General features: G+C 38.7%; 1 protein-coding gene across 6 annotated transcripts in view; it reads right to left on the reverse strand.

Annotated features, from left to right (window-relative positions):
• Window positions 1-3,123: 3,123 nt before the first annotated feature.
• Window positions 3,124-27,776, reverse strand: part of taf2 (TAF2 RNA polymerase II, TATA box binding protein (TBP)-associated factor) — a 105,294-nt gene continuing 80,641 nt past the window's right edge. For 2 of the 6 annotated variants that reach the window (XM_087986052.1, XM_087986050.1), the window contains exons 23-27: window positions 18,090-18,319; window positions 14,770-14,922; window positions 9,234-9,339; window positions 8,268-8,402; window positions 3,124-6,532 (exon numbers count right to left, since the gene is read on the reverse strand). In XM_087986052.1, coding sequence (XP_087842178.1) covers window positions 6,267-6,532; window positions 8,268-8,402; window positions 9,234-9,339; window positions 14,770-14,922; window positions 18,090-18,319 — 890 coding nt within the window. In that variant the 3' untranslated portion in view covers window positions 3,124-6,266. Of the gene's footprint in view, window positions 6,533-8,267; window positions 8,403-9,233; window positions 9,340-14,769; window positions 14,923-17,764; window positions 17,897-18,089; window positions 18,320-27,776 lie in introns of those variants that run through there. The other 4 variants (XM_087986054.1, XM_087986053.1, XM_087986051.1 and 1 more) reach the window with 3 other exon arrangements.

Genomic DNA, 27,776 nt, shown 5'->3' on the forward strand with positions numbered 1-27,776 from the left:
TCAACATCACCACCGCTGCTGCACTTTCTCACAATCACAAATGTAACTTCTGCCCATTTACTTTCTCCCTCCTCATTCTCCATAGTCCCAGACATACTTTCCAGGTGAAGCAGTGATTTACCGGTATTTCACTTAATTTAGTCTACCATAATCACTGCTCACCATTTGCTATCTTCTATACTGGGGAGAAGTAGCGCAGACTGGGTGATTGCTTTGCAGAACACTCATATCGAGTCTGCAAAAATGACCAAGCTTCCAACTGTCTGCTATTTCAACAAATCACTGAGCTCCAGCAAAGCTCAGTGCAAACCGGAAGAAAATTACCCGATTATCCACTTGGGAATCCTGCAACTTTCTGCCCCTGGGTTCCATTGTGTAATGGGTAACACTCTGCACTGAGAATTCAAATGTCAATGGCATCTCCTTGGGCAGCATGGTGGCCCAGTGGTTAGCACTGCTGCCTCACAGCAGCAGGGACCCAGGTTTGATTGCAGCCTCAGGCAACTGTTTGTATGGAATTTGCACATTCTCAGCATCTGCATGGGGTTCCTCCCACAATCCAAAGATGTGTAAGTTAGGTGGATTGACCACAATAAATTGTCCAGTGTTCAGGGATGTGTAGGTTGGGTGCATTAGTCGGGATTAAATGTAGGGGAATGGGTCAAGGTGGGCTACTCTTCGGAAAGTTGATGTAGACTTGTTGGGCCTTCTTCCACGCTGTAGGGATTCTAATATAGAGTTCAATAATTTTAGGGCCTGAACACCACCTCCTGTGTCCTCACCCCAACCCCTTCCCCCGTACACCAGGACTTGTCATCACATGGGCTGCCACCATAAACAACTCATTGTCAGCTATTCATTCTGCCAGGCTGACATTTACCTATTCCTTTGTCTGCACAAGTGCTTTTTCTCTCTCTCTGGGATTCATCAGCATCTATTATTTACTCCTTCCCCCCCCCTACTCCTACCACATCTTCAGCAAATATACCAACCTTTTCCTAGCTACAATCACTTCTGAAGATGGGTCACTGGACTCAAAACATTAACTCTTCCTGCCAGACCTGTTGTTTTTTTTTCCAGCAATTTCTGATTTTCACCATCCACAGTCTTGCTTTGTTTCTTTTATTCCCTTGGCTTGTTTGTCCTAACCAAGCACATCACCTCTCACTTATTTGGATGGAATTTCATTTGACGTTGATCAACCCATCTATATCACCCTACCAATTTTCAGATCGTCTATGAACTTACTGACCATCCACCTATATTCAAGTCTAAATCATTCATATATATCACAAACAGGAAAGGCCCCAACACTGATCCCTGCAAAACTCCATTTGAGCTTAAAAATGTGTTGCTGGAAAAGCGCAGGTCAGGCAGCCTGACCTGCTGCGCTTTTCCAGCAATGCTGCCTGACCTGCTGCGCGTTTACAGCAATGCTGCCTGAGCTGCTGCACTTTTCCAGCAACACATTTTTAAGCTCTGATCCCCAGCATCTGCAGTCCTCACTTTCTCCTAGAACTCCATTTGACACAGGATTCCAGTCACAAAAAAATACACCCTCAACCATCACTCGTCTTCCTACCAGCCAATTCTACATGCAATTTGCTAAATTTCCTTGGATCCCATTGGTTCTTATGATCACTATCAGTCTCCCATGTGAGAATTTACCAAAAGCCTTACTAAAGTCTGAGCAAATTATATCAAATCCATTGCTGTCACCTCTTTAAACAAATCAAACCACGTTGGTCAGACATGACCTCCCCTGAACAAAACCTTGATTAATCCCTGCCTCTCCAAATGCAGATGAACTTGGTCCCTCAGAATTGATTTCCCATCACTAACTGACCTGTAGATTCCCGCTTCCTCTTTTCCTCCCCCCTTTTTTTTTTAAATAACAGTACCACGTTGGCTACCTTCCAGAATCTCTCATGGCAGGAGAAGAGTTGAACATTATTGCTGGTACCTGCGCTACTTCCTTCCTGCCTCACTCAACACTTTTCATTTGACCCTGGAGATTTATCAAATTTAAGGCTGTCAGACCACTCAGAACCTCCTGTCTATGCTAATTTCTTTAATTAAATCAGTCCCTCTCCCTGATTTCTATACTCTTATCACCATTCTCACAATGTATTATTTCAAAACTCTACATAAGTCCTTTAGCTTCTATGTTCCTTAATAGTTCCTACACTTTCCCTTGTTTTTTTTTAAACCTGTAATGTACTTTTAAAATAACAAGATCTTTATCTGCTATTATTCTTTCATGCAGTCTTTATAAGTACCCTTTGCACATTCTATACTCAGACATCTGCTATTCTGAGCACTCAGTATATGCCAATAGCTTCCTTTTTTTCTTTGCCCAATCCTGTGAATTCATCAATATCCATGGTTCTCAAAATTTGTTGGTCCTACCCTTTATATTTATTGAAACATGTTGGCCCTGTATTCCATTTCTTTCTTGAATGCATCTCATTGTTCTGATACGAAATTACCCATAAGTACCTGTTTCCAGTCCACTTTGACCAAATCTTACTTGATCACATTTTTAAAAAGTCCCCCTAGTTTAGAACATTTATTTCAGGCCCATCCTTAATATAATCTGAATCCAGTAGAGTTAATGATTACTGTCTACAAAATGATCCCCCTCTGCCCAGCTTCATTACCTAAAAATATGCCCAGTTCTGCCCCTCTGTCATGTAGGGCCTACTACATGCAGGTTTAAAAATCTCTCCTCAGTGCATTTTAAGATCTTTACTACTAAACATTTCACACTGACTACCTCAGTAAATGTTAGAGGAGTTGAAACCACCAACCCCCTCCCCCACCCCACGTCATTTTGTGAAAATTGTCTACATACTTGCTTTTCTGTTTCTGTCTGAGGTGGCTCTTCTAATTGAATTATGCATCTACAAGGAAGGTTCTAACACGTCATGTATACTGTTCCATATCCTGGAAATAAGCCCTCTTCTCAAAGTCAGACGGTTTTGTCATTTACTTGGGTATCTACACATAATTAGGGATTACAAAAATGATCACTTTATTTTGACTTTCTGAGTTTATCACGTATCTTCAAAGATTTTCCTCAGCATTGGAAAATTGCAGAACAATGACACACTACAACCAAAATTTCTACTCTTGACAAATTTATTAACAAATAACAGAATAAGCAAATGACAAGCTTGATTTTACATCAGTTATGAAAACATATTTTCTCAAAAAAGTAAACAAGTATGAGACATGATTTCTGAGCAGATGGATTTTTTTAAAAAAGTCAAAAGAAGCACTGGGCCTGACTACGAATACACAAATGCCACAATAATCTATTATAACCAGTAAGGCTGTAAACAAATCCAAAAGAAAGATCAAGATGAAACAAGTTTAAACAACATTTTAAAAAAAAAAAATACTGCCAAACACACATTTGAAGAAATTCACATCATGTTTGGATTGACCCACCCTCTGAACACTGAGCTGGTAAAACTAAAATCACTTGCATCAAAATAAACTACAGCATGCATTTGTGACTTTTAAGCATCTTGTTTATCATGGTGAGAGAAGCCATACTAAACCTTCAACATTTCTTTTCGTAACTGTACTACTTTTTCAAAAGATGTGCAACTTTTGCTGCCTTTCTAAGATCTGGTACCAGCCCAGAATGTAGAAATTTTGGACTAATACATCCTCATGTTGTAAGTAAATAAGAGATGAATTTTGAAATCTGAAGATTTAGCATTTCAATCTCAAAGGCAAATTTATGGAGGAGACAATTTTGTAAAGCTTAAGATTGTTTAAACAATATTTTCTAAATCAGATTTTTTTTTCAAGAGACGAGTATACAATACAGCATAAAAGATAGATAGCTTTAACTCGAGGGGGGACAAACTTTTACAGAATATGGTGTCTATAAACGTTTATAAGATTAGAAATATTTGTTACATTGATGTCCTATAGTCTTAAATTATTTTTGAATTATTATTGAGAACTCAACACTATAACAAATACATTGAAAAAACACTGTACCAAATATATACATTTTAAAAAAACTAGAAATAATATTTGGTGATTTTTGTAGGAGCAGAACATCAGAATTATAAGTGGAAAGTACATACATTTTCAAAGTAAAATTTATATAATATTCACAATGTCCTAGCACTATAAACAAGTATGAAAACTATAGATGAACTTTAAAAACAATCATTTTCTAATTAATTACATTTACTGCATTTATGTTAGTACTCAAAAAACTTTGTAATGTACTAAACAAATGCATTGGTTTCTTAAAATTATACACAAACTGGAGTTTATAAACATTTTTCAAAACTTCACTGTACAAGAAAAAAATTACAAAGTTATATGTATTGCTAAACAGAAGCCTGTACAAAATTGAAGCTTCTACCTTTACTAGGTTTACATGGAAAATGCCTCAGTGTTGTGATTATAAAAAACCTGATTCATTGTATTTTAGATGCATTACGCAGTAAATCTATACCCAAATTAGCAGGGCTGTGCAAAATATTATAATGCAGAAATTATGACCTTCAATAATTATTTAATATAGCTGATAAAAGTATCAGCTATATTAAAATACAGTAGCAAGTTAATAAGCAATGTGTAAAAATGAGAAGTACTTTATTAGATCTTTCATTGTTGGTCATGTATAGTCTACTTTAGAGCCAGTTATCAAGTAATTTGTACCCTGATATTTCTGCAGTAAGCAGCTAGGTTAAAAAAAACTTAAATCATCGCTGTTGTAATTCACCAATTCCAGAACCTATTCAGCTGTGGTGAACATGTGCCGAATTGACAGTGTAAACTAGAGTTTGTAATCTCTAGTGTTTGGGAATTATAGGATATCCTGCTAGTAAAGTTGAAGAGTAAAGGTCTTGATAGAAAACTTTGCAATGTATCATGTTTGTTTCTGTTGTACAAAGTCAGGAAAACACGGAATTGGAGCTTTCATTGGTTTAAAAAGGGCAGACAGACCGTATAGTTTGGGAGGGGAGAACTTGTTGTTGTAGCTGTATCAAGAGAAAATTCTTTTTGCTGCAATATGAATTTTGCTGTATTGTGCTTGGGGCTATTTTTGAGTATGATTGAAGAGAAAATTTTAAATCTACAGTGAAAGTTTGTACAAAAAGACTCAAACAAATAAGAAAAACATAAACCTAATGAAAAATATGAAGTGCTTGAACAATGGGAAAGACAAGTCATTTTGCCAATGAGAAAAGAGAAAACAATTGCTTGTAACAGACACTATAACAGCTAAAGACAAACCTTTATTACACAAAGTTATTACCAGAGCTCTGATCAAACCAGACTAAATACAATACAACCATTGTCTATTAAAATACCTTGTACCATAAGTTCTTTGGTGCAACTAAAATAATTTGTGCCATTATTAGTTAAGAATATCCCAGTGAAATTTCTAACGATATGCAACTACTAAAAGGCAAAATAAGTTGGCAGTAAACTCATTAAAATTTTTAAAAAACAACTTGCTACTTAATCATGGAGGAAGATGGATCAGTAAGTGCACATCTACAGTAGTGAGCAGTGATAGCTTCATTCAATAGGCCTCACTGTGAAACGGAGATGCATTGTTTGAAAGAGATTAGAAAATATAAGCTTAGTCCACCCGGATTCCACTCTGTCTTCCCCAACCAGTTTCCAATTCTGTCCCATTCCCCACCCACTTTCTACATCAAATGTATATATTCAGGACAACCCCAGGAGTTTCACCATTATATATGGGATTCAGCTGCATTCTTACCCAAGGCCCAGTTGTTTTGGTACAACATATCCTCAGGATTTTCAGGCTTTAACTTTTTTTGTACAACATGATCATTTTTAGTTATGCTTGTGATATACAAGATTTTACTTGGAAAAACCATTGCACCCCCAACAAATTTGAACAGGCACAAAATCAGTGAGTGATGTAAAGGAGGATCCTGGTAGACCAGTAAACGTTAGGAAAACATGCTTACATAGATTAATTAGAAGGGTGGGGTTGGGGAAGGGTGCTTATTTTAAACTGTTTGAAAGCGGCAATAATTGTCAGTTGTGAGTTTGAGTCAGTTAAACACATCAAACAAGTGGAATGAGGCTTAGATTCCATTATACACATACTTTGATCATTGGTGATAACAGTTTTAGTTACTTCCACAGAAAGCCAAGGTTTGACAAAACAATGGGGCAGGAGTAGTCTTCCTTGTACTTTACTTCTGAAAATATTTGATATACTGAACCGATTAGATGGTTCATCATATAATTTAGTCTGAAATTGATGGAGAGTTTAAAGACCGCCCACTAGCTGGGCTGCTTGTAAAAGTAAACAAGTCCTTTTCTTTGTCTTTCCCATCATGTTTGTGCTTATGCTTATGCTTGTGTTTATGCTTTTTCTTTTTTTTCTTGTGTTCATGATGGTGGTGATGGTGGTGTTCCCCATGTCTCGATGAACTGGACTCTTTGCCAAGTGAAGGAAGTGGAGCAGCTGAATTGGAACTCATGGCATTGTCTATGGTTGTTGTTTCTTTTCCTATGAAAATGGCATACAATTACTTTTTTAAATCCACATTGCATTTTATTTTATAAATATGAAAGCTTGTGTGTCTATATACATTTGTACTCTCATTCAATATAATTGATAACATATATGGATGGACATACAGGCCTGTGCATACATATACATACATGGGTGTTGTTGAGTTCAAGTGTACTGAATAAAGGCAGTTTAATCAAAGGGCATGCCAACTTTTCTGTCTTCATACAACTTCCTATGACTGGTTTAACAGCAATTTTTGTAGCCTTTGCAGCTGATCTACAATGTGCTGTGCTGGAGGACATTGATAGGTAATAGCATAATCACTACAAAATCACTGAATCCCTAAAGCATGGATGCAGGCCATACATCTCGCTGAGTCCACACAGACTCTCTGAAGATCATCCCGCCCAGATCTACCCATTCCCGTAACCCTGCATTTCCTATCGCTAACCCACCAAGCATGCACATTCTGGAGATTACAGGTAATTTAGCATGACCAATCCACCTAACCCGTACATCTTTGGACTAAAAGCAAATATTCAAGTATTAATTACTGACAAGATACTTCATGGTCATACCATAAATTCTTGATAGCACTTGTTCAAGAACTTGTACTGAAGACAGTTGATATTGAAACAAATGTGTACATTTTCTCATATGTCAATAATATGCTGATCTCTATATTTAATTGGCAGATTTAGTTTTACTTTTCAAACTTGCTTTTTTTCTTAAAAGCCTCTGCTTAAAACGTTTATCTTTTCACGTATTTCAGTTCCTGACCATAGGTATGACAATGAGTGAACTGTAGAGACAATCGTAATGAAATCCTTTAGTTATATCGATTGTTCATTTGTACTGAGCCAACCACCAATATGGGGATTGATAAAATTTCTGGTACAAGTAGTGCCCAGTGTACTAGATTTAGTCCATTCAATTCTAAGCAATAATAGAGGAGGGGTTTATTGTGAGGTTTTCAAATTGGTCATCGAGGTGAGTTCGGGGCTCATTGGAGAGGAGTTCAAAGACTTTTCTGAAGGGACTGAAAGTCCGTAAGTGTGTCAAGGGGAATGGAAAATAGAATCCAAGTTTAAAGGGCTGCTTTTTAGTTATGTTGCATAGAAGGTAATTGTGCAACATTTATTTTCTGAAAAATGAAGTCAACAGTAGTTGAATATTTTAACAGTAGCTGTTAAAAATCAGACAAAAACTGTTCCAAGGATAGTAATCAGCTAAAGATTGCAGTCAGATGTTAGGAATAGTCCTGGAAGTTGTGGTGGTTTACAAAAAGCTGGGTGTCATCAAGGGCTGAAAAGTATTTGGGTGGCACGGTAGTTAGCACTGCTGCCTCACAGCACCAGGGACCCAGGTTTGATTCCAGCCTTGGGTGACTGTCTGTGTGGAGTTTGTATGTTCTCCCAGTGTCTGCGTGGGTTTCTTCCAGGTGCTCCGGTTTCCTCCCAAAGTCCAAAGATGTGCAGGCTAGGTGAATTGGCCATGCTAAATTGCCCATAGTGTTAATTGTATTAGTTGGAGGGAAATGGGTCTGGGGTGGGTTACTCTTCAGAGGGTCAGTGTGTACTCGTTGGGCCAAAGGGCCTGTTTCCATACTGTAGGGAATCTAATCTAATCTAATCCAATCCATGGTGCAATTAAAGATTAGAGTTCAGCGAAAGCACAAGAAAAGTCTAACTTACAGAAGTTAGCTATTGGCAAAAGGCTGGAATCATACCTGTAAATATGTACTTGCATGCAGTTTGTGGACTTCTAATGAAGTGTGGACCCAAAATAGGAGCGTGATCTACAGTGGGAGCAGTTCCTGAGGACCCCCCGATGGAAGGGCTTTTGAGAGGAGTTAAGGCCAGATCTTTAAAAGTAAAGAATTGCAATCCTTTGTGAAGTTTAATGAAACTTGATCATCACGTAATTAACATCTGGAAGGAGTTTGAGAAATCTATGGGATCAGAGTTGTGCATGTGATTTCTAATGTGCACTGCGGGTTGTTCGTATCACCCAGGTTTACCACATGTTAATTCTGGATGTTAGAAATAAGTTGCACATGTATTATAGATTGCATCACTGCTTTAATTTGTTGCTTGTTCAAAACCATGGATTCTTTTAGCTTTATTCCTTCACTAAACCCTTTGGATCCTAACTTTTGACTACTTTAAACAAACTTTTTCTGGTCCCTAACTAAGTCATAAAGCTGGCGGTCTGGTCAATGATGATGACATGGTTTGGTGATTTCATCTAAACAGTAACACAATAAGTACGCACCATCATACAAACAGTGGGCAGCACGGTGGTACAGTGGTTAGCACTGTTGCCTCACAGCGCCAGAGGCCCCAGGTTCATTTCCTGCCTCAGGCGACTGACTGTGTGGAGTTTGCACATTCTCCCAGTGTCTGCATGGGTTTCCACCGGGTGCTCTGGTTTCCTCCCACAGTCCAAAAACACACAGGTTAGGTGAATTGGCCATGCTAAATTGTCCCATAGTGTTAGGTGAAGGGGTAGATGTAGGGAAATGGGTCTGGGTGGGTTAAGCTTCGGCGGGTCGGTGTGGACTTGTTGGGCCGAAGGGCCTGTTTCCGCACTGTAAGTAAGCTAATCTAAAAAATATGTCCGGATACTCCAACTCTGTGCCCCGCTTGACTCCATTTTCCCACAGTAAATGTACCAACTTGAGATTTTTTCTTACCTGGAGTGGATGGTCTTTCAAGTATGTTCAACTGGTGATAAATGAAAGCCTGACTATCATGAACAGAGTCCATATCAATCTCTTCATCTTCTTGAGAATTAGAAAACTAAAATAAAATAAAAATTCAACATAACTTCCTCATAAGGCAGAAATGTCACCATGCAATTTTTGTACGATAAGATTTTAAAAATATTAAATAGCTAATATGTAGTCATTACAAATTTGTTGTAATCAGTCCACAAGGCTACATCATTTTGGTTATTTAAAACAGTAAAATACACTAAGTTATGAGCAAATATTACAGCGGAGCAATTGGTTTTAATATGTGTTGCCAACAAGTCAGACTAACATGGAGGCAGAGTTGCAGCTATGTGCACCTGGAGTTCTTACAAGGTCAAATCTTTTCAAGGCATAAAAATCTCCCTCCTCTGCAAAAGAAAATTTAAATATTTACAATAACAAGCCAGTCCGTAAGTTACCATAATAGAGGTAGTTAGCGAGTTTTGAGAAGATTTGTAGCTCAGGTTGAGGTTCTGGATGTAGGTTTGCTCGCTGAGCTGGAAGGTTTGGTTTCAGATGTTTCATCACCATACTAGGTAACATCATCAGTGAGATCCCAGATGAAGATCTGGTGGTATGGTCCGTTTTTAAAGTTTACTCTCACGCGTGTCTCTGTTTGGCTCGTCGTAGGATGGATGTGTTCTCCCAGTCGAAGTGGTGTCCTTCCTCATCTGCATGTAAAGATACTAGTGAGAGTGAGTCATGTCTTTTTGTGGCTAGTTGATGTTCACGTATCCAAGTGGCTAGTTTTCTGCCTGTTTGGCCAATGTAGTGTTTGCTACAGTTCTTGCAAGGTATTTTGTAAATGATATTAGTTTTGCTTGTTGTCTGCACAGGGTCTTTTAATTTCATTAGCTGCTGTTTTAGTGTGTTGGCGAGTTTGTGGACTACCACGATGCCCACAACCCATGTAGTCTGGCAGTCATTTCCAAGATGTCTTTGATGGAGGGGAGAGTGGCTAGGGTTTCTGGACATGTTTGGTCTGCTTGTTTGAGTTTGCTGCTGAGAGGTCGGCAGACTGTGTTCATTGGGTACCCGTTCTTTTTGAATATGGAGTATAGGTGATTTCCCTCTGCTCTTCGTAGTTCCTCTGTATTGCAGTGTGTGGTGGCTCGTTGAAATAATGTTCTAATGCAGCTTCGTTTGTGGATGTTAGGATGATTGCTTCTGTAGTTCAGTATTTGGTCCGTATGTGCTGTTTTCCTGTAGATGCTGGTTTGAAGTTCCCCATTGGCTGTTTTCTCTACTGTAACATCTAGGAATGGCAGTTTGTTGTTGTTTTCCTCCTCTTCAGTGAATTAATACCTTGCAATACAAAATACCTTGCAAGAACGGTAACAAACACTACATTGGTCAAACAGGCAGAAAACTAGCCACCAGGATACATGAACACCAACTCGCCACAAAAAGACATGACCCACTCTCACTAGTATCCTCACATACAGATGAGGAAGGACACCACTTCAACTGGACAACACATCCATCCTAGGACAAGCCAAACAGAGACACGCACGAGAATTCCTAGAAGCATAACATTGCAACCGGAACTCCATCAACAAATACATTGACTTGGATCCCATGTACTACCCCCTGAGAAAAATAGGAAATGACATCACCACAGGAAATTCGTCACCAACCCAAGGAAACCGAAACAAATAAAAAGCAGGCCATACCACCAATGCTTCATCTGGAGGCTCACTGATGTTACCTAGTATGGTAACAAAATGTCGGAAACCGAACCTTCCAGCTCAGTGAGCAAATCTACATCCAGAGAGGTAGTTTACTGAAATGCTGAGAACTTGTGGTGATGAAGAATTTATCTGGAGATAATATTGTTTTTCCCCCAGTTATTTATAATACAGTCTGCTGTACCTGTCTATCAAGTTGTTTTATTCTTCAATGTTTTCCTGGAAACCTAGACCTTGTCTAGTTGCTGGTCTAGTAGTTGTTTGATTTCTTGTGTTGCTGCTCAATTTCTCTCATGAGAGAATCAGCATTGCTGCCAGTTATTTCTGAAATGAATAGAGCTTCTTATACATATGCATTATGTATTTCTATCTGTTTTGTACATCTGCCATTCCTCCAGCATCGCTTTGGATTCAAGCTAGATGTTTCTGCAGCTACTCATACTGAACCTGATTTGTAATACATGTTAGTTGCTGGTGATCTTCCCATAAAGTGGTAATATTTGCACGAGATTGACGACTCAATATATGGTTCATCCTGCTTCTTTTCTTGCTCTTTCAACGATTTGCTCACATTTGTGTACTGAATGGAGGTATCCCTCAAAGACTTCGTCATTTCTGAGAATGTATTCTCAAGTTTAACATATTCTGAGCTTGTTGTTCAGGCTTTGATCTCAAAGTTTCATTTTTCATTCCACAGCAGACAGTTGAGATTTTAGGTCCACTCATTCAGATGAAAGTAAGGTGTTCCATTCTTCTTTGGTATTCAGTTCTGTAAGTGTTTCTTGAATAGTGTGCTGCAGTTTCTGTCAGGGTCTGATGTTTGAAGAATTTCATGCATTGCAACTAGTGCAGTGTCACAGCATACTAGTATACATATCTGCAATTGCTGATTTAGTACTGACCACATCCCAAAAACATTTGCACAACCCAAGCACATTAATTGTACTTGCACATGGAATTGATGAATCATTATGGATCAAGAATTTTATATTTGTAGACTTCTTTATGGCTTCCCACTATGGGTACATGCTTTTCAGAATTTGCAGGGTAGTATCTTGTTATTTGCCCTTGCAGCAGTTTATGTAACAAATCATTTTAGAAAGTTTCCATAGTTGTGATCACTAACTAAACAGTACTGTCTGTCAGATCCTCATTTGGGAAATCACCAAGTTTCTTTCCTCTGTATCTGTTCATGAAGTGGTCTATGGATTCTGGAAGTTTCTAAATTACACAAATTCTAGTTATGAATACAGAAACTCAATGAGTCCCAATTGGTCTTTTAATGTAATCCATATGTGTTTGCGTGTCTTTTGGTTCCTCAGCTGTTACTCCTTACACGTTAAATCCACACAGACCTTAAATCCTATTGGCAATCGAACCTGAATTATTTGCTTTTCTGTATTGGGCACATCCGAATCTAAAAACCATAGCTCCCCGAAATCCACATGAACATTTAAAACTCAAAAGAAGTCTGCTGGATCCCAAATTAAACCTTCAAGTTTTGTAGACATTCTGACAAAATGCCTTTGACCTTCCTCAAATGGCTATTAAAACATTCTGTGCACAATTTTAAAAAACTTTTTCGACTTGGGGTCGGGGTGGGGGAAGAGGGGAAAGGAAGAACTACTGTTTTTAAATTTTTTTGAAAGTTTAAATATATTCAATTCAAACCGAGCTCCAAGGACATTTCTTAGAACAAGTATTTGAGACCACTCAATCTTCATGATTTCTTTTATCTTAAAAAATGGTGGAATTTTCCTCTTTTCAAAATGGCAGTGATGGGCCTCTCTGACTTTTTAAACTTCAATTCCCAACTTCAATTAGAGTTTGCCAGGCCTCAACACGGTTTCCCTGATCTGACTGGTTTGTTTTAACTTCCGAAACAACTTTTTTGCAGCACCAATGCAATTCTGCTTCATGTACACAGTTCCAAGTCGTTCAATTTTTCTGGGGTTTTTTGCATTCTGTTTTATTAAAGGCATAATTCATTAAAAGCTAATCTCACTGCTCTACAGCATTTTCTTTTTCTGTTTCTTTGCAGATTTCCTTTTACTGCTTCTCTAAGTATTTTGTGGATTCTTCACACTTTGGTTGTTGCAAAGTGCTCAACAGCAACCCAACTGCCAGTCATGTCATATTGATGATACTGCTCTAAGAATCACTCAGAGCTAGGAGGCTTAGTTTATTTAAATTGGTAAAACGGTTTGTAAAATAAATATTGCAGCACAGGAACTGCTTTCAATGCAAGTGCTATCTGCATACAACTGACTGGTAAGTGGATTTGCAGTGTTATATACAGTAGCTGGAGTTCTTAAAGATGAAGTCTCCTAAAGGCAAAGTACTCATACAACAACTCCTACTCAATTCTTTCCTTCTCCAAGCAGTCCCTTTCTATAAACTTGTTAGCCTAACATCAATACAAGGGAAAATTCTAGAATTCTGATCATAGGGATAGAGCTCTTTGAAAAACATCACGTAACTAAGAAACATGGTGTCATGAAAGGAAAATAATGTTTTCTGAAATTACTTGGGTATAGCTTTCAAGAATAGGCAAGAGAACATAGCAAGTAGAGTATTTTTTTACTTCCAAAAGGCATTTGAAAACGTATCACATAGGAGTTATTGGTTAATGGGCCGAGGACTGCTTATGGAACAGAAAACAATAATGGAATAAGAGATATTTTCACTTTAGCAGGTCAGAAAGGATCAGTGCTTGGGCCTCAGCTATTTATATTTTATATCAAAATCATTTTAGATAAATATTCAATAAAGAACATTCAGGTTTTCTGATGATACAAAAGTGGAGTGAAGAAAAAAAGCTGTAAAGTGGATGTAAGCTAAGTTATTATTTACTGACTATTCCTTCCACGAAATGCTGCATCCTCAACAAAATGATAATCCATCCTAACATTTCCAATCACAACAAATGCCAGTTACCTTTCCAGCATCCAGATTCAAAAATCTTTCCTGTCAGTGATACAGCAATTGCACTTTTTTCAGCTTTGTACACTCGACGCATAAACTGATTTTAGGAATGTATACAGCAATGCAATCAAAGCACAAGCACAGTCCTGAGTTAATTCTTGCTATTTTAATCTTTCATTCCACTCTGACATTTGTCCTTCATCTCCCAGATAGTTTCGACAAAGCTCAATACAAGTTCTAGGTCTCATTTTGCTTTTAGCCAATTTACATATTCCTGCCTCAAAATGCAGTTTAAAACTTAGGAACAATACTACTATTTATTCTCTAGGATAGAGAATAGTGGCACCTGAGCCATTGGAAAGGGAGTTAAGTGAGCTGGTATTTGGAACACAATTCCTTATTGGTACACAGCTGGTAAAGTGATGAGTGCATCCAGGATTTATGCACATTTCTTTCATTGCACTTCTGATCCACAAGCACATTCTCCTCAGTAACATTTTCCCTGCATCTTGCCTCTTTCTCCATTCTGTTGCAACTATTTGTACCTTCTCTAAGCCCATCATTTGTTTTCAAACTTGTATCAGTACTGCCTCCTTCTGCCTTGCAATATCACAAATTTATCACTTAACCACTCTGGCCTTTCAGCTTATCACAGATCTCCCCACATTGCTACTCTGCACTGATTAAAAGCTGATAAACTTCCAGTTCTGATGGCAGCTGATTCATTTGAAATATTGAATCCACTTCTCCCTCCATAGATGCTGCCTTACCTGAACATTTCCAACAATTTAGTTTAGGTTAATTTGACGAGTTCTCCATTTTCTAGAAACTGTATTTGGAATGATTTAAGAGAATACCCTTACTTTGATTTTAAGCTTAACCTTATTATCTTCATCCTTCTCCAGAACCTGCCCAGGTTCCAATGGGGAACCAAGTGGGGTCTCAGCTTTTCTCTTTATGCCCTGCTGAACTGCAGACCCAGTGGATGCAGAATCTTTGGTAAGATGCTCCTCTTCCTAGGAAACAAAAAAAAACATGCATTTATATAGTTTCTTACAGGGCCACAGAAACTTCTCAAACAAAAACAAATTGCTGGAAAAACTCAGCAGGGCTGGCAGCATCTGCACAGACAAGACAGAGTTAAGATTTCTGGTCCAGTGACTGTTTTTCAGAACCCTTCTGAAGAAGCGTCACTGCACCCAAAATGCTAACTCTGTTTTGTCTCCATAGATGCTGCCAGACATGCTGAGCTTTTCCAACAATTTCCGTTTTTGTTTCGGATTTCCACCATCCACAGTTCTTTGGGTTTTTTGTTTCCTACAGAATCTTTTCAACTGCTTCTCAAAGTAGGACTATTGATATTGATTCATTTCCAAAATGAGTGGACATGCATTAGCCAATCCGTACATAGCAGGGTTCACAAATGAGAGAAATAAATGACTAGCTATACTAGTGATTGTTGTGGTGATGGATTAAAATTTCTGCATTAAAATTTAATGGGCAAGAAGGACAGATATCTAATCTGAGAGATGCCACATCAGTCAATGCAACAATTAACCTAAAGACAGATATCAAACTAGGCTAGGTGAAATACCTTGAGTAAGACTAATTTGGAGTTGGAGGGCCACTATTAAGCTAAGGTTGACATCTGAGATTAAACTCATTATAGATTTGTAATCTTGCTGCTATACTGCAAGAAAGGAAGAATATCTTTCACAATTTCAGGGTGCCCAAATCACATTATGACCAATGGAATTAGACTTCTAACCTCTCATACATTGATGTTAATTTGCACTGAAACTTCTTACACGTGAGAACAGACAACAATATTTGGGACCAACAGATTATCTCCTTGACATTCAAGGACTGAAAAGAACAACGAATGAGAAGAGGAAACAGGGTCAATTAGAATAAAATTAAATAATGGAAAGAAAAATAAACAGAAGACTGATTAAGGAGAGAACTGAGAAATTGAAAAGTGCACACAATTTTCAAAACTACAATTCCAATGATTCTCTATCCTCAGAAATTATTCCATAGTTTTAAATATAGCACACCATGTTTTAAAAAGGCACCTTATGAACTGGCACTCTCAAACTGGCAAAAATTATACATCTGATTTCCCCGATGTTCAAACAGTCAGCTGAAGGTGCGAGTTAGATGGTTCTCTACTGCTAAAGTTTATTTAAGGCAAAGTTGCATTATTATTTAAGTGATCTATGCTGTAAATTAAGTATAGCAGCGATGTGTATGCCTTCTGCACTACATTTCTATTACTGTGTTCTTACATTGATTATGTGGATCTCTTGATCAACTGGTACACTCCAGGTTCTATAGTTGCCAGCTTGAAAAAAGTTTGGGGTATTCCCATTTTAAATCAAGCAGTATAGTGGAAATGTAGGAACATTATTGTAGTCATTAAAAAGATAGTTGCGCTCAATTACTAGTCCAAACTTTATGGTGAGTTACACAATGTGCAAATGGAGCAAGCGTTTGAAATTTAAGGCAAATTGAGAGAGGTCTATCATTTTCACAATGGACTGAGGAACGCTGAATTTATTTTTGCCAATATGAAAGACAACAGAGAACTGATGGCCACAGAAAAGGAAAAAAAATAAAGGTAAATTCTAGAAGATGACTTGGTAAGGATTTATGATTTACTCTGTTTCCAGATTAGAAGTTTCACTATGAAGCAAATATTTAGAATTAAAAATTTCATCTGATTAACTTTCCTTGAAAATCTGACAATGAAAAGAAAAATCTCCAACATAATAAACTTGAAGGCAAGAGTCTTGGATTAAAAGTGGTTCTGTCAGAGAATGCAAACCTCTGTCGCATCTTGTTTTGTAGCATCAACATTAAAAAAAGTTACTAATGCTACAACCTGATGACCTCACAGAACAGACTACTTGTTGTGAAGGAGCATCACCTCAAACGTTCCAGCACAACTAGTTTAGCCTGCAACCACACCTACGTAAAGATCAAACTTGCTTGATCAATGTTTTCAGCATCTGTAGGAGTTTCCTTAATTCTGATGGAAACAATATTTATAATGACTTAATATTCTGGAGGGAAGGAGATGAATGGGAATTAAATAGTTGAAACCACTGCACTTCAATTGTGCCTGCTATCTGATTCCAGAATAAAGGAAACTCATTGCAACAAAATAATAGATTTGATTGTTTTTAAATTATGTCCAATAAATACATAAATAGCTTATATAATACAGTCAAATGAACATGGTGCTTCTGTGACAATGCTGCTCTTTTTACCAGGTTATTCTGTCCTTGCTTTTTTTGAGGGGGTCGCAAAAGGCATAAGTTCTGAAATGTCTGGTTTGGATGGGTTTAAGGGTCAATTTGATTATAGCTGACAGAAACTTTTTGCCTGAGGCAGTACAAGTTTAAAAAAAAAACTTGTACAATGAAAGTGGAATGGCCAGTTCTCCCAGCTCAGTTTCTCTCTGGTTTAGTTTGGTTGTTGGTTTCAGCAGTCTGGCTGTTCAGAGCTGCTGGTCAGTTTAAGCTGGGGAATCCAAAGAAACAGCTACAGTGGAAGGAGGTTCCATGCTAAAACTCTTTGCCATCTCTCTCTCCTATAAGAACCAGTGTCTGATTTTACCTTTTTGCCAATGGGGTGTTTATGGGGACTGTTATAGGCATTTGGAACAGCATCATTAAGTTGCGATAGAGTCTATTGGGATTTTAAATAGTTATGTTAGTCTATATTTTCTCTTCTGTTGGTTTTATTTCATAATCTTGCAAACAAATTCTGCTTTGTTTTAAAGTAAGTGGTTGGGCCAGCTGCATCACGCACCTGCTTAACACAACTAGAAAAGTTAGGGTCTGGGTTACTTACTTAATGTTTTGAGAGGGTCTGGCCTGGTCCATAACATTTCAGAGAAACGTTATCAAACAATATCCAATAATGGACCTCACAAGGAACAGCTGACCAAATACTTCGTCGAACAGGGAAGACTTCACAACCCTACTATAAAGGCAGAATGAAGGGAAACTCAGAACTTGGTGTCTCGACAACTGGTCGTTGAGGAACAATTTGGAACAAGGACGAGAATTTTGAATTGAAGATAATATTAGTTGAGCAGATGTTTTAGTAACAAATAGACTGAAGAGAGTTGAATCAGCATCAAATTAATTGTTTCAAAATACTGTTATTTACTTACATTAATCTGGAAGCCAGACATTAATCCATGTATGCCTGCATTGCCTACAGTCTCTTGTTCACTTGTTCCCGTTTCAGGTATAATAATAGGATTTAGAACAGTCTTCTTTTCCTTCAAGTTGAGCACAAGACCTAGCTCTGGCAGAGGAAGGCAAGATGGTCTGCTGAGGCCAAACAAGGTATAGTACACATCCACTGCATCACAGCGAAGTCGCCAGTCATGGGAAGTGCCTTTAAGTGAATTAAGAATCATTGATGCTTTCAATTAATTGCAGCACTGATTTTCAAAACAGACATCACTTATTTCAACTGATATGTAAAAGACATAGAAACCTAAAGTAATGGCAGCATGATGATTCTGTGCATTGAGAGTGGAGCCTACTGCATGGATAAACTTGCTGCTGAGATGCTGTTCTCAACATACTGAGATGTTGTTGTGCAGCACTGCAAAGCAGAATGGTGGAAGTTGTACTTGTCTCCTATATTTTGAATCTAGTTACATAGTTCTCAGTGTTAATGAAATAAAAATGCACAAAAATAGCTTATTTTCTGAAGGTAGACTTTCAATTTTAATATTTTTATATTTAAAGTTATCTGCTTCGAGCTAGTCAAGGAGCTAGTTCTATTTCAATCCTCTACTTATTTGAAATTCTTATTAAGCAATCATGAAGACATTGTTATTTTTCAAAAAACTGCTAGAGTTCAGCTATTAATATTAAATAAGGTGTATTTTAATGAAGTGGCAAGCAACATCCACAACACACAAGTTCCTAGTCATGATAATTTTGAAGATATAATCTAACCATCACACTTTGATGTTCAGTGGCATTACCACTGTTGAATATCTAACATCTTGGGGGTTACCACTGACCAGAAACCAAATTGGACAAGCTAAATAAATACCATGACAGGTAAGCAACTTGAAATTCTGCAGTAAGTAACTCACATTCCGTCCACCACCATTACGGTCAGATAGCATTTGAAATATTCTGAGCAGTTTTGGGCCCTATATCTAAGAAAGGAATTGCTGGTCTTGGAAGTGATCCAGAGAAAGTTTACAAGAATGATCCTGGAGATAAAATGCTTGTCATATGAGGAGCAGTTGAGGGCTCGGTTAGCATCTTCGAGAATGAAGAAAACCAAATACGGACAGTTTTGATGAATTCAGTCTGCCATCATGACCTGCCTATCCCATAAAGCTTGAGGTTCTGTCATGATTATTCTCTACCAATTCCCACAATGAACTTTATCCTTGAACTGCTGTATTCCAATGCAGCCAAATTAGAGCTAGAGGAACAGTACTTCAGTTTTCCTGGGCATGTTTTGGACTCAACATTCAGCTCAAAAACTTTAGATCATAAACTTTGTCCCCATTGCATTTCTCATTTTCCTCAACTGGTTTGGTTTTTTTCTCTCATTACACTCTTTATTTCTCATGTTCTGTGTTTGTACGTCAAGTATCTGCCTGTTTTAAAAGGTATAGTACACTTCTACACCTTCATAAGAATTGAAAGACTTAGAGAAGCACACAGGGTGTTAGAAAATTTACAATGTAACTTTTGGTTCAGAATAGCTAGCACTTGCTGGGTTGCCTGGAGACAAGAACAAATTCAAATTCGGCCAATCAGTTTAAATGATATCCCAAAAAAAAGAGTTTGAATTTAGGATATTGACAATATTAAAAACGAATGAAACAATCTGATGTTTTGGGGAATAAGACCAGGTAAAATTGAACAGTTAGCGAGGAGAACTGCCAAGCCACCAACAAGTACAGACTGCCTGAAACACAGCTTTCTTAAAAAGGTCCCTTTACCCATCAATGACCTGTAAAACAAAAATCCCTGAGAAGAAGAAAACCGATAGAGGAAGATACAGTTGGAAGATTCATTAGTGCCTGGTTTTGAAATTTGCATTTTCGTAAATCTTAATCAGGGGTTTTATCAGACTAGTATTATAGACAGGAAAGTAAAAGATAGGTGTTGTAAATAGTTGAGAGTTAATTACTCTTTTATACTTTAAGGAATAAATTTGTTAGTTTTTACTTTAAATAGCTCTTGGCTTCTCCAGTTTTCACAGATTACAGCACGAGGTGACACTTTTCTGTGTGTTGGGTTTAAATTAGCAAAGGGAGGTTTACTCCTTGTCGTAACACTGCATACAGATCACCTCCAAATAAATAGCATTTCATATTTTGTTCCATTACTGATATCTTTGGGCTTGTACTAAGGAGGCTTTTATGCAAATTAATTTCTCCTGTCTCCTAACCCATTGAACATATTGCTTTTTGTTATTCTCATTTTCTTCAGTTGCAAACTGGAGTCATTGAGGCCCTTATCACCCAGTACTCATTTCTTGGTTTGCCACAGTGACTAAAACACAATAGCCATAACAGATGGCTAATACATTATTGCATGCCAATTACAAGAAACTGAAATGCACATGCTGCTGCTTATGGTCACAGACAAGTAAGGGAATGTGCATACAACCAATTGCATCCTGAGGAAATGGAAGCTTCAATTTAAGAAACCTTCAGGTTTCCCTCTCTGATAAAAGAGTGTAAAACAAAATAAAAACAAAGTGCCAGAGAAACTTAGCAGGTTTCAGAGCATCTTTGGAAAGAGAAACAAAGTTAATGTTTTGATTCCAATATGACACACATTCTTCCAACCGACAGCCTCTGTACGTCCCAAATATATCCGTGGACCCAAACTGCCCAATATTACTATTACATCAAGTAACAACCTCGAAGGAGAGTGATGCACAGCTCACTTTAGTCTTTTTCAGATTTCTTTAGTGAAGCAGGCATCTTACACAACATTCTTCACTACTATCTAAGTAAGAAAATTCCCCCCCCCACCCGAGACCCTGAGCAGAAAGCCCTTCTGTCTCTCCTCCAAATCCTAGAAGCTTCAAACTCTGTCCATTCTCCCAGTCATGCTGTATTTCAAACCGATTGATAAATCCATTTAATAACAACTCAATGTTCAGCATCTGCCAAAGCACTTTGTAGAGTTTTGAAACAACTACAGAAAGCACCACAAAAGTACAGAATTGTAGCAATGGCCAGAATTCAACTAGCAATTCAGCTTTAAGTAGCTGCTGATTCCTTTATGTCGTGCTTGTGGGGGCTTCTTCCTGCTACGTAAACATCCTCAGCTGGGCAAATTTGAGGGGAAAGCCAGGTGTAAAATTACAGTACTATCATAAAGTCAGCTTTGCAAGTTGATCAGTGTTACCTTTCTGCTCTGTTTACCTCCAAAAGACAGTGCGAAAACCCACACAATGGCATTTGGCATGCTTTATGCCACAAGTGCACATGCTACAGCCACCATTCTGGAACTCTAAAGCCACTACGAAACAGAACTTCTCGTCCCATAATTTCACAGCAACAGCTAGGAAAATTAATTGCAATGGAAATGAAACTCAATTCACTATCATAATAAAAATATTTCAACAGCCTCAATGTGAAATCATACATTACAATTTAACAAAATATATCATCTTTCGTTGGATTGTTTTGATTTCAATTTTTAACATGGAATTAAATTACAGAAGCTATAATTTTAAGAACCAATGGCTCTCATATGTGGGGACATTTCCTCAAGCTCCAGCAAATGCTCAGTCTTAGGACTTATCAAAACTGGGTATTTATACACACTGAAGCCAAGGATATACTCAAATGTAATCAATAATCTATATGACACACAGAGAAAGAGTAAATTGCCAACAGTCTCCCAATAACCTTTACAGACTCATTAAATCTTCAACATTAAATTAAAGCAAAAAATAAATACATTTCATTGCAAGAAGATACCATAAAATAATGACGTTTGTATGAAAGGCTCTGTTCACGAGCCAAGTGTTGTGAAACAGTGCATTAGTAATCTGGAAGACTTTGTACAGTAATAATCACAGCACAGATCAAGAGGCCCCTGATAAATCCCAGCTGGCCCACTTATTCTGAGCAGAATGAGACCCTATAGCCCTATATACAGGATAACTGAAAGTCTGGTTTGTGTTACAAGGCAGAAACACCAACAAAATTGAGATGGTCACAAACTTTACAGCGTTATGTCATTAGCTTAATTCAAAGATACATTATTTGAAATTTGCTTCCGAACAGTTCTTTGCAATTCATATGCAGTTATAGCAGCATTCCTTCTCCACTTTTATGAAACAGAGTTTCCTTGCAATAACCAATCCCCATTAGATCTTTAGCTGTGCTCCACAAACACATTTGGTCTACCTATTAAGTCAATGGCCTAAAGAACCTTTCTTACCTTTGATTTTGAAATGCGAGACTCACCGGTAAAGTCAGTATTTATTGCCTGTTCCCCACATTCCCTCAAGCTGGTGAGCTCTGATTTTTTTGGGTTGGAATTCCAAGATTTTAAGCAAACAATTGTAGAGAAATAGCAATTTTTAAGTCAATGCGGAGAGAGACTTGAGCTGAACTTGCAGATGATTATATTCAAGATTTCTGCTATCCTGTCGGTCTAGGTTGTAGAGGTTTTTAGTTTATAAAGTGCTGTTGAAGGAGTCATCACAACTCTGTTAGGTGTACACACTGCTGCATGGTTGCATAGGAAGTAAATGTACAAAGTGATTGGAGAATTACAAATTAAGTGAGCTACTTAGTGATGAATGGCATGCTGTTCGGGTGTTGTCAGAGTTGCACTCAACAAAACAAGGAGAGTATTCCAACACACTTCTGAATTGCAAATTGTAGATATTGCCCAGCCTTTGGAGAGTTGGGGTCATGTCTCATACTTGTTCCTGCCATAGTATTTCTATAGGTGGCCAAGTTCTGGCCTGGTCAACAGTAATTCCCAGAATGTTTATGGCATGGGAATTCAATTATGGTAATTCCATGAGAAGATGGTTGGAGATTGTCATTGCCTGGCATTTGTGTGGTGCAAATAATATTTATCGCTTATCAGTCGAAGCCTGAACACTGTTCAAATCATGCTGCAAGCAAGACGGATTCTTTCAGTATTTGAAAGTTTGTAAAAGGCAGTGGACATTGTCCCCACTTCTAACTTTATGTTCAAGCAAAGGTAATTGATAAAATAGTTGGGCTGAAGACACTGCCCTGGGTACGTCCAAAGGGATTTCCTTGGGAGTCTCACTAATTTAACTGTAAAAGGGCTCCTTAATGCCACAGTTGGTTAAGAAATGCTTTGATATCAATGTAATTACCTTTGGAGTTCAGCCCTTTATCCATGTTTGGAACAAGGCTGTAAGGATGTCAGAAGTTGAGTTGACCTGGTAAAACCCAAACTGGGAATCAGTAAACAGGTCACTTGTGTAAAGCCATTTGATAGCACCATTGAACAAAACTTTTCATCACTTTGCTGCTGAGCAGCAGTAAACCGATAGGTCAGCAATTGGCGAAGTTAGACTTTTGCTAAGGCATACCAATTTTCAACATTGCAGAGTAAATGTCAGTCTTGTAGCTGCACAGAAACAGTTTAGTTTGAAGGTCAGCCAGCTCAAGAGCACAAGTCTTCAGTATTACTGCCAAAAAGTTCCAAAAGCTGATGGACTCTGCAATATCCACTGCCTTCAGTTGTTTTTAATATGTTGTGGAGTGAATCAACCTGGCTGAAGAGAGATTTTTGGGGTTCTCAAGGGAGGCAGAGATGGATCAACTTGACAATCCTGGCTGAAGATGGATGCATATGCTTTAGCCTCATTTTCTGCATTGATTTGCTGGGCTGTGCCACGTTTACAGTTTGGGATATTGGTAGACTCCCCTCTTCCAGTTAGTTGCTGAATTATTCACCACCATTCATGATTGGATATAGTAAAGTTATAAAACTTGGATTGGATCTGTTGTTTTGGAAACTGGTTAGCTGTATCATGTGACGTTTCTACTGTTTGGCATCTATGTTTCATCAGAATAAGTTTAAGTGCTCAACATGAATGACAATGGATTCATCAGTTGAGGGGGGAGTGATCTGTATTAATCATCAGGTTTCCATATACATGTTTGTCCCACTGCCACAAGACTTCATGGACTTCTGATTCAAATGTTGAAGAATGATAATGGCTACTCCCTTCCCACTACATGCTGTTGTGCCACCACCTCTGCTGGTACTGTCACATTAAACACAATTTGGAAAATTCACTGAGGATATCAAGGGCCTGCAAAGTACACAATCATAATCCCCATTTTTAGCTATGCATGTCCATGCTCCAAGCATGCCCTTTTGCAGTCTTCATTGAACTAGAGTTGATTTCCTGGCTTGATGGCAATGGTAGGTTGAAGAATATCCAGGCCGCAAGGCTATGTATTGTAATTAAATACAATGTTGATACCAACACAGGGCCCCAGGAGTGCCCAAATTTGAGGTGCTAGATCAGTTCTGTAATGAAGATGAAGATGTGTACTGTACCTTTAAGAGAAAGTGAATGCTATTCTGAACTGAAGCTTACAAGCATCTGTGGTGACAAAGTAGCAGTCCCAGAGTGTACTAGAAAATTGAAAATATGTAATATTTGGCTGTGAAATGGATACCTGAGTTTTGGTTGCTGTTTTGACAACAATTTGAATTTAACCAATTTAAATTAGCCCCAGAATTCTAAAACCCAATTGAGTTCGAATTTATTGTTTTGCCAACATCGAACCAATGAGACGATTGCATTTTTATATCCCTAATATCCAATCATTTTGAACACTGCGGAGAGAGCAATGGCCATTAAGAAAAACCCAAGAAATTAGGAAACACACTTTCAAAAAGGTACCTTTTCACATAAAACATATTTGCAATAAAAATAAAATGACCCAGGGAGATCTTCAGCCAGAAGACGACCGAGACAACATGGATTAGAACAAGTCAACATGGATTTAGTAAGGGGAGGGCATGCCTGACAAACCTGTTAGAATTCTTTGAAGCGGTGACAAGTAGGTTAGACCAGGGAAAGACCAGTGGATGTGGTCTATCTAGACTTCCAAAAGGCCTTTGATAAGGTGCCACACGGGAGGCTGCTGAGTAAGATGAGGGCCCATGGTGTTCAAGGTGAGCTACTGGCATGGACTGAGGATTGGCTGTCTGACAGAAGGCAGAGAGTTGGGATAAGAGGTTCTTTTTCGGAATGGCAGCCGGTGACAAGCGATGTCCCACAGAGTTCAGTGTTGGGGCCGCAGCTGATCACGTTATATATTAATGATCTGGATGAAGGGACTGGGGGCATTCTAGCGAAGTTTGCCGATGATATGAAGATAGGCAGGTAGTACTGAGGAAGTGGAAAGGCTGCAGAAGGATTTAGACAGTTTGGGAGAGTGGTCCAGGAAATGGCTGAAGAAGTTCAATGTGAGCAAATGCGAGGTCTTGCACTTTGGGAAAAAGAATACAAGCATGGACCACTTTCTAAACGGTGAGAAAATTCATAAAGCCAAAGTACAAAGGGATCTGCGAGTGCTAGTCGAGGATTCTCTAAAGGTAAACATGCAGGTTGAGTCCGTGATTAAGAAAGCGAATGCAATGTTGTCATTTATCTCAAGAGGGTTGGAACTTTATAAAGCTCTGGTTAGGCTCCATTTGGAGTACTGTGTCCAGTTTTGGGCCCCACACCTCAGGAGGGACATAGTGGCACTGGAGCGTGTCCAGCGGAGATTCACACGGATGATCCCTGGAATGGTAGGTCTAACATACGAGGAACGGCTGAGGATCCTGGGATTGTACTCATTGGAGTTTAGAAGGTTAAGGGGAGATCTAATAGAAACTTACAAGATAATACATGGCTTGGAAAGGGTGGACGCCAAGAAATTGTTTCCGTTAGGCGGGGAGACTAGGACCCATGGGCACAGCCTTAAAATTAGAGGGGGTCAATTCGGAACAGAAATGCGGAGACATTTCTTCAGGCAGAGAGTGGTGGGCCTGTGGAATTCATTGCCGCGGAATGCAGTGGAGGCTGGGACGCTAAATGTCTTCAAGGCAGAGATTGATAAATTCTTGATGTCACAAGGAATTAAGGGCTATGGGGAGAATGCGGGTAAGTGGAGTTGAAATGCCCATCAGCTATGATGAAATGGCGGAGTGGACTCGATGGGCCAAATGGCCTTACTTCCACTCCTATGTCTTATGGTTTATGGAGACCGAAGACGACAATGGCTGTGTGGTTTTGAAATCAAGTGGATGTAATTTTAACAGGTGTCTTATTAGAACAGTATATTGTTACAGAGTTGGAAGCAGATAAGAAGCAGTTAAGAGAAAGGGGGTTTAGTTGTGATTAGTTGTCTAATGTTCACTTTTAGAGTTAAAAAATAAGTTGATGTCATTTTCTTTAAATACTGGAATTTGGGAGTTCTGTCACTCATTTTAACAGATTGTGAGACAATGTGAGCTTTTCTGGGTAGTTGGCTTATTAACAGAGGGGTTCACCGCCATGTCGTAACAGTTCATCAACAGTCACAGGTGAGGTGCCGGAAGACTGGAGTTGGCTGTCATGGTGCCACTGTTTAAGAAGGGTGGTAAGGATAAGCCAGGGACTATAGACCAGTGAGCCTTGTCAGTGGTGGGCAAATTGTTGGAGGGAATCCTGAGGGACAGGATGTACATGTATTTGGAAAGGCAAGGACTGATTAGGGACAGCCAACATGGCTTTGTGCATGGGAAATCATACTTCTTCAAAAAAGTTTGAGAGGCAACAAAGAGGATTGATGAGGGTAGAGCAGTAGACGTGTGATCTATATGGACTTCAGTATGGCTTTCACAAGGTTCCCCATGGGAGGCTGGTTCGCAAGGTCAGATCTTATGGAATACAGGGAGAACTAGCCATTTGAATACAGAACTGGCTCAAAGGCAGAAGACAGAGGGTGGTGGTGGTGGAGGGTTGTTTTTCAGACTGGAGGCCTGTGACCAGTGGAGTGCCACAAGAATTGGTGCTAGGTCCACTACTTTTCATCATTTATATAAATGATTTGGATGTGGGCATAAGAGGTATAGTTAGTAAGTTTGCAGATGACATCAAATTTGGAGGTGTAGTGGACAGCGAAGAGGGTCATTTCAGATTACAAAGGGATCTTGATCAGATGAGCCTATGGGCTGAGAATTGGCAGATAGAGTTTAATTCAGATAAACAGGAGGTGCTGCATTTTGGGAAAGCAAATCTTAGTAGGACTTATACATTTAATGGTAAGGTCCTTGGGGACAAAGAGCTTGGAGTGCAGGTTCATAGCTCCTTGAAAGTGGAGTCGCAAGTAGATAGGATAGGGAAGGTGACATTTGGTATGCTTTCCATTATTGGTCAGAGTATGGAGTACAGGAGTTGGGAGGTCATGTTGCAGCTGTACAGGACATTGGTTAGGCCACTGCTGGAATATTGCATACAATTCTGGTCTCCTTCCTATTGGAAGGATGTTGTGAAACTTGAAAGGGTTCAAAAAAGATTTACAAGGATGTAGCCAGGGTTAGAGGATTTGAGCTATAGGAAGAGGTTGAATAGGCTAGGGCTGTTTTCACTGGAGCTTCGGAAGCTGAGAGATGACCTGACAAAGATTTATAAAATCATTAGATTCCCTACAGTGCGGAAACAGGCCCTTCAGCCCAACCAGTCCACACTAATCCTCCGAAGAGTAAATCACCCAGACCCATTTCCCTCTGTCTAATACACCTAGCACTATGGGCAACAACGAGCACCCGAGCTACAAATCTTCAAACAAACTTTGAACTATGGGCAATTT

The sequence above is a fragment of the Chiloscyllium plagiosum genome, unplaced genomic scaffold (assembly GCF_037043375.1).
Source record: "Chiloscyllium plagiosum isolate Xiang-an unplaced genomic scaffold, Cpla_swu_hap1 HiC_scaffold_4, whole genome shotgun sequence".
Lineage (NCBI taxonomy): Eukaryota > Metazoa > Chordata > Chondrichthyes > Orectolobiformes > Hemiscylliidae > Chiloscyllium > Chiloscyllium plagiosum.